This window comes from Primulina huaijiensis, chromosome 13 (genome assembly GCF_012295235.1).
Source record: "Primulina huaijiensis isolate GDHJ02 chromosome 13, ASM1229523v2, whole genome shotgun sequence".
In the NCBI taxonomy this organism is placed as follows: Eukaryota; Viridiplantae; Streptophyta; class Magnoliopsida; order Lamiales; family Gesneriaceae; genus Primulina; species Primulina huaijiensis.
Window position 1 is genome coordinate 4,599,038 of NC_133318.1, and position 8,243 is coordinate 4,607,280.

Below are 8,243 nucleotides of genomic sequence, written 5' to 3' on the forward strand. Positions count from 1 at the left end.
TACCTCACCCTGTTGAGCCAGATGATGGTTCACCTTTGAAATGCTGTTTATAGCCTCACTTAAATTCTCCAGTCTCTTCTTGCTCCTGGCATTTTGCTGTTTTTCTTCTTCCAATTCTTTTCGGTATCGGTCGATGTCTTCATGCAGCTTTTTCTCTCGATACAAGCCATGCTCTATGCCATCCCTCAAATCCATGTTATCTCCTCTTACTAATTATCTCTGATAGATTGCATTGTTAAGTTGGGTCCGAATTTCCTCTTTCTCTGTGGCTAAGGTCGCATTCTCCCGTCTTCTCTCACCTAGTCTGGCTCTAAGGCGCTTTATTAAGCGCGACTGATTATCAATGGCAAGCTGCTTCATGTGGATTGCAGCTTGGGCACGAGTGCGGAATTGGGGAGATATTTCCTGAAAAAAGAAAAGAAAATGCTCAAAATATCATAAATATGATAAAATATCAGGATAGAGTAAAGTACTGAAAATTAAAAGTTTTTTCGAAATTTCCCAAAATGGAAAGTTTTAAGATAGACATATGGATTCGAAGAGTATATCGAGAGGATTTCAGATCAGTTGACGGAACCGAATTCGGAGTTTCTTACGAAAAAATCGAAGGACGTATGCTGGCGGGTTGACTCGCTGACTCGGCCGAGTTGACTCGTCGGGTTGACTCTCCGGGGTATGGTCGGAGCAGAGGCGTATGACGGCGAAGGGGTAAGGGTCACGGAACCGGTGGTGGCACGGCCAAACTCGGTCGAGAAACTACCCAATTTGACCGGAAACTCGCTCAACTCGGTTAACTCACTTGAAATTGGGCGTTTCCGATTGGCTCATCCGAACTCAAAGTTGATGGTTGGGAATTGTTACCCATGGATCATATATTGTTTGGGTAAAATTAATTGAAAATCGGAGTAGGATTGGTAAGGTAATTGGATGCAATAATTTTCGGGTTAGGGTTCATATGCCATATTCGTAGATTTGAAATTCCGGTTACACACGAACACTAAATCAGAAATTGTTTAAGGGCTTTTGTTCGTCTCGTCGAGGCGGTTCTGGGAATGGTCGCCGATCGGAGAAACGATGCCGGAAGAGGCCGGAATCGACGAAGAACGCGGCGTGCGCGCTAAAGCCCTGTTTGGCCGGAATTTCCCGAAATTTTTTTTTTGTTTTGAAAATTCGATTTTTTTCCCACTCGGATTATGAACCTGGCGGCTCTGATACCACTAAAATGTCACGTCCCGAAACTCGGGATTTGACATCGGCGTTGTCCATCAATCACACAATCGAAAAAAACAACCAGCCTCGTAGCATAGTATAAACCGAAACCAGTTTATTTTCATAATTCGCAAATTTAAACATTGTTTTTACAACTGAAAATTAAATAAATTACGAAAACGTCTTACATGAAATTTTAAACACTAAAATTCGAAAATAAACTAATCACCATCCCCAAAACTGTTCCGATTCTTCTTCTTCTACCTGTTCTTCGGATTTATCTGGGAAAGGTTGTAAGGGGTGAGTATTTTGGGAATACTCAGTAAATGGGGGAATTATCGAACACCACATAAAATTTTTCATATTTTCGAAAATAACATATATTTACAGCATGCTTTTCATAATTTTAACACTGCAATTTTTCACCTTTCATGGTTTACTGACGTCAGTCCCTAAGTTTTAATCCTCTAAGGGGGCGAGGCCGTAAAACAGTTCTATCCCACTGTTAAGGGCCATATGTTGGAATTCCACCCACTTTAAGGGAATCCTCACAGTGTCATCACAAAACGTAACAAGATTTAAAAAAACGTAGACTGTGTTCGACCGCATTTTTTTTCTTTAAAAAGAAAAACACATAACCCAAAAATTTAAAATTTAAAATTTGCCCACTTACCTTGAATTCTTGAAAGAAAAACAAAAACTAGGGTTCTTGCACAGGAATTTCGAAATTCCTACTTCAAAGGCTGCACTGCGGCAGCGCTTCGCTGTGCGAAAATTCCTAAGGAGACTAGAGCACCATATTTTCGAAATTTTGTGTGTTTCTGAGGTGTGATTTTGAATACAGGACCCTCCTATTTATAGGGGTTGGCTGCTATCGTGATCAAGAGTTATAGTGCATTTGAACTGTGAATCACATCTAAAATCATGATATATCTGTGATCTAGGTAGATATTCGAAATCTCCTTCTTCTTTCCCCACCTAATTTTCGAAAATGGCCTAGTGTATATTGTTAGATTTCGAATTCTAGGGATTTTATTATCTCTTGCTTGATCTTTTATCCCGGTATCTCAATATCAACTTAAATCTTAGACATTTATCTGCTTATTTTCAAAATTCCTTCTTTAATTCCTTAGATTAAGATAAATTTATTCCTACCAACTTTCAAGTTTTAAAAATAAATAATACTATCTTAAATTTCGAGCTTCATAATTTTGTACACGATAAAATTATCTACACAACTTAGATAACCTTAAAACAAATCTTATATTCTGAATGATTTAAATATTAATATCCAAGATTACACCATCAAATTATTAACCTGATATTAAACTGATATGATCACGATATTACAAAATCCCGGGTTTTACATTAACAAGCCTAGAATTAAAAACGGTTAAAAGATTAAAATTTTTAAAAGAGTTTATTCACCTTCTCTAAACCTGAATATGATCTCAATATAATCTATCATACATAGATTATTTCTGTTGAAAAATATTATAAAATACTATTAGTTTTTCAAATTTGATATCGATACTGACCATGAATTATTTTTGGCATATGACCCTTATACCTAAATTCGGACCTGGTCTCAATACATCAAATTCAAAGATGAAAAATTATGCCGTGTTATTTAATCAATATTAAATTAGAAAATATAATAATATATTTATGCTAGAGGAGAGCAGAAGATGTTGGTACCACGTTGTTGGGCTTATGCTAGGGATATAAACATCAAATGCCAAGTGCTTCTAAAAATTATTATTAAAATGTTCAGCAAATTAGTAAAAATACCTTCCAATTTCTTCTTAAAAAAGCTTATAAAACCCGATGATGATTTATAATTCATATGAAATCAAGATTTTAAATTTAAAACGAGCTTTTGAATCAAGAATAAATCTCCCCCAAATAAAAAACGAATTTAATTTTATCTTTTGACTCACAGCTTCACTTTAATTAGAAAACGGCAAGGTTAACGCATTCAATGATTGTGTCAGTAATTTTAAAATTCCAAGTGACACTGATGTATATTAAAAACACAAATAATAAATCCAAATATATGATGTCCCATTTCTTTATTTAATTAGCACAGTCTATGGTTGACAATTTTTATTTTTTTAAAAAAAAAATGAGATTCAGAGATTTGGCTTGATTTTGAACTTTTTTATATTTGTATTTTAATTATGAAAATGCGTGTATTGTGATCTAGCTATGCGGCCCAACCCTTTTTGACTTTTTTTCTAATCAATTTGTTGGTGCAACCTAACACCACGCCAAGAAAATGTTCCCTAATGTCAACTCCATATAATAGTAATCTATGCATCATATAATTCTCCCTCCATTTTTTTTGTCAAATGTGATTTTCTTGAGACGTGTCTATATCATTATATAATTCTTAAGTGGTAAATTTTCACATTTCATTTACAAATTATTACTTTGACTGAAAAATCGCATATATCTATGTGTTTGAGGGTAGGGGTGGTATACCGTACCGAAAAATTCGGTATTGTTATCGTATCGTACCGAAATCTTCGGTATAGTGAAAATTCGGTATTTTTTCGGTACGGTAATCTCGATATACCGAAAATTCTGTATTTTTTCTCATCCCTATTTGAGGGTATTATAGACGACTATATTATGGTATTGCGATGTTTTCATATTGATACCAAGAGAAGGTTGTCGTTTTATTTAAAGTTATTTATGAAAATAACAGTGCAATTCTACTACTTGTATACTAAATATCTGCCAAAAAGTCATGTTTCTATTACTTTCGAAATAAGGATAGTTATTTTTCCCAAATAATCTACTCTATAAATCTATCAACTTACAACTCGCGGAGATTTGAATGCATAAGTTCGGCGATATATATCAATTTATTATCAATCACTTGTCATTTTACAAAAAAAATTGTTGTTAGTATTAGTGGTACTAATTAATTCAAATATTTTTAAACTATATAATAATTGAAGCGACACATTTCGATTGTCCTAGAGTTAGATTTCAAGTACTCACTGCACACGCCACTCATGATGTGGAAGCATATATAATTTACAAACTCCAAGCTTAATTAGAATAAAACTATTCCTTATAGACCAATGAAAATATTTCTTTTTTATGATTATATATCATGATATAAACTTTATTTGATAACTTTTGTCAACTTTCCGGGGCCAAGGATCGAAGTGATATAAATATATTTCTTATAGTGCCGACTCGAATTACTATATAAATCAAGAAATGCATGTATAAAAGCCGGCCAAAGTTTGCCATTTGGAGATAGTTTTGAGCGATTTCCAAGAAATTAGCATAGTAAACTAATTTTGTGTTGTATCGATGGTTGTGGCCACTTCTATTCGACTCGTTTTTGTGGCTCTTTTATGTTTATCCCACCTCTTCTTCATTAATGGAGCCATCCCTTCTACAGGTAGGTTACCTTAAACCTTCTTCATTAATTCACAGTGAAAATTAATTGTGATGTCTAATTAGTTTCTAATTCGATATATTTGCATGCAGGAAATGGTAAACAAGTTCAGAAACCTTTGAGAATGGAGAGAAAATCAGTAAGTGCTCAGTTAATACTCAACATACTGTTGAAAATCATGAGTCATCTTTATATTTTGTGGTGAAAGATTCAACACCAATACTCCAACTTTTGGTTTGAGTTGGAAATGGTTTGAACGAATCGATATCGAGTCAAGAACTTGAAATTTATGAGGTCGAGCGGTTTGGTTTGACTTTACCCTCGAGCTCAGATTAAAAAAATGGCGAGTTCAGTTGGATTCGAATGCCTATCTAGTTTGATTATAATTATACACATTGAAAGATTTGTAATATTTCAATGATATTGAAAATTTTCAGATTATTTATATATATATGCCATACACATATACTTGGTTGTTTAAACATGCAGAAAATGTTGAAAACGAGAAGTGAGATTGAATTGCATGATTACCCTGGATGGGGGGCTAACAACCGCCACACTCCGCCGCGGTGAAGAGGTGACGGAACTACCGGATGCCCCCGTCTGCCACAAAACTCTTGGTTACAATGCTTTAATTTATCAACATGGAGATTATATGTTTCTTGTACTATGTTTTGTATTGTGTGGTTAATTCCCTGAAAATTATATTGTTGATTTCTTGATGTCCATGTCACTGTAGAGATCCAGATAGTTAAAGTTATAATTTTCTCTGAAAAAATAAGTGTGAAATCTTAGAGAATCCAAATGAAAAATCATATATATATATTAGACTAATAATTTTGATTAACTTCAACTTCTTGTGGACTCGAGGCACAAGAACATACATTAGTATAGGGTACAAATAACTTCGAAGCATAACCCTATTCACTCGTATATAGGAAGATGTCAAAAATGGAAAATATATATATATTTAAATATATATGTATGATTTTTATATATGAAGTGGCAAGTTTAACAAATATATATATACAAGGGATTCGTTAGTTAATCCCCGGATGGTGAGGGTGATGGTGAGGGCGATGGAGAATCCGTTTGATTGACGGGTTGGAAACCAAGTTTCTTAATCAACTCTTTCGCTATAAGTTGATTAGCACTGTCCGACGGATGATACTCATCCCAAAACACGTACTTGCTTCGATCTTTGCACAGTGTGGAAGCCGGCACACACGTTAGAGCTGGTCGAATCTTGCCGAAGGAGCAGCATGGAGAATCCGAGTTGCTAAACCCTACATTCAATGCATATTTGGAAAATTATTTTAACTTTTATATAACATATATGATATATGTACTAGACCTGATCTCTTGCATGTTTTAATTTCTCACCATATTTGTTTGGATTGTTGATTAAATCATTGACAACGTCGTAAGCATCTCCGAACTTGAAGGTGGCATTAGGGAGGTGTTTTGACAAGTTAGCCACAACTTTGCTTGCTCCTTCATTGAACCTTAGGGCCAAATTGTTGGTTCTTTCTTGACATTCACCAGATGAACTCAATACCCTTTGAAGTGGGATGCAACCCATCGGCCCTAACCCGAAAACCATTAGTTCTCGCGCGCCTAAGCCATGTAACACCTGAAGATTGCACGAATATGAGACCCAAAGAAACAAAATAACAAGAGTATCAGCAAAATAAAATATGTTAGGATCAAGTATTAAACTTATTCGTTATCCGACTTACCGCAATTGTAATAACATGCACGCACTCATAGAAATCGAATATACACGACTATCTGATACCAATTGTAGGATTCACTAGCTATGATATTGATATAATGGAAGATGAACTAATGTGAGTACTGAGTAGGAAAATGAATTGCGGGTGAAAACATTGCAGTTTGATTTGTGTGCGTAGCATGAAGAGCTATGTGAAAGAACATGTTGAAATTTTCTATTTTTGTGTATATATACATATTGATCACTTGATGAATTACCGTGAGGTGGTTTTGTAGCGTTTGCAACAAATACTGATTGAAGCTATCATCCGAATAAGTCCATGAATCTCTGTAGATCGGCATTAAGTAGTTATTTATGAAGTCGTTGCTTCCTAACGCGACGACGTAACGAGCTTGTTGGAAGAATTTATCTGCTTCAGTGTCTCCAATTTTTGCTCTAACCAGTTCTTGCGTCCCTCGAAATAGTTTTATTTGCTTGTATAGCCCGAATCTCTGGATCTACATAATAAATTTACTCCATAGATATATTAATATTATGTCGAGGCAACAAACACATTTGAAATCAGTGAGTCTATAAAAGCTTGATGATCCTAAAAAGATCAACACATGCAAAGATTTTGGAACTTACAAAAAGTGAGCCAGTTTCATTCAAAATGCCGCCACCTCCGGAGGCGAAATTCACTCCATTTTGTAGTATAACATCTTCATTCATAGATGGATCAAGAAATGCTGGAGGCCTTGGAAGCCCCATGTGGTCTCCTGAAACTCATAATCAGACCTATGTTATAAATTGCATATAAATCATCTATGTCAAGCAACCTACGACATACAAATTTGCGCGAAATTTTCCATGTAAAAGCAAATAAACAAGGCAAAACAGAAAATGTGACCACCCGAGGGTGGTTTTTCATTCAATCCTAATATGCACAGCAGTGTTACCTATTATATCAGCGACTGTTCGGCCATTCGAGAATCGGCCATTGGGCAGACCGTTGCCAAAATCGATACCATACCAAGGCAAGCTAGCTTGAGCTAGGCTTTTCGCGAGGTTAATATTGTTCCCAACATCAGATAAAGAGTCCCCGAATATGAACTGCACTATCTTGCACTCATGACTGTTGATCAAAAACCCGAACGTGATCGTGCAAAACATCACAAATAACTTTTTGAATTTCAGCATTACCATTTTGTCGACCGGTTTCATTGATGTTGTTTACTAAATCAAGGTTCTTTAATGTGGAGGGTTCGATTCGGATTTAATAAGGTTAGCAAAAAACATTGGGAAAGTTTGCACAAAACATTGGGAAAGTTTGATGACCAAACGGAACAAGATTTCAACCAACTGCAACTTTCTCTCTTATGTAACAACTACCTTTGATGACTAACGATAATGGGCTTTAAGAGTAATGGGCTTTGATACATTCGCAGAAATCCAGATTGTAGAATAATGGGCTTTAGTTGTCAACCCAAAGTTTTATGGTCCTCATTTGTTGCCCAATTGAATAGACACAAGATCTCTTAAAATTAAACATCCAAATTAATGAAACCAAAGAAAAGCCTTCACTTTGAGTATCAAATTATTAATACCCATTATTTTTTTCTAAATTTCAGTCTAACTAGAAAATTTTAGCTTATCTTGGAAGAGCAAAAATTAAATTTATTTTTTGCTTGAATTGGGATCGATTTAGAGTTTAAGTTCAAACTCGAAGACGAATTGTTTGTCTACTTAGTTGAATAAAATCGATTTCAAGTACCGATCAAACACAAATTTTAGCAGTATTTACTATTTAACATGAAAATAAGTTCGGAAGATATTGAAATATACACACCAACATTGACGTTTGACAACATACAAAAGACTAGTATCCAAAACATACAAATA

General features: G+C 34.9%; 1 protein-coding gene and 1 long non-coding RNA gene across 2 annotated transcripts; one reads left to right on the forward strand and one right to left on the reverse strand.

Annotated features, from left to right (window-relative positions):
- Positions 1-4,387: 4,387 nt before the first annotated feature.
- Positions 4,388-5,349, forward strand: LOC140990873 (uncharacterized). Its single transcript, XR_012177730.1, has 3 exons — positions 4,388-4,630; positions 4,720-4,766; positions 5,117-5,349. It is a non-coding gene; the product is annotated as an uncharacterized lncRNA (long non-coding RNA).
- A 117-nt stretch (positions 5,350-5,466) lies between these two features.
- On the reverse strand, positions 5,467-7,592 carry LOC140991777 (GDSL esterase/lipase At1g74460-like). The gene is made up of 5 exons (XM_073461937.1): positions 7,301-7,592; positions 6,990-7,120; positions 6,620-6,859; positions 6,011-6,260; positions 5,467-5,913 (listed from the first exon to the last, which is right to left on the reverse strand). The coding sequence occupies exons 1-5, from the start codon at positions 7,563-7,565 to the stop codon at positions 5,672-5,674; spliced, it is 1,128 nt and encodes a 375-aa protein (XP_073318038.1). The 5' UTR covers positions 7,566-7,592; the 3' UTR covers positions 5,467-5,671.
- Between the last annotated feature and the right edge of the window lie 651 nt (positions 7,593-8,243).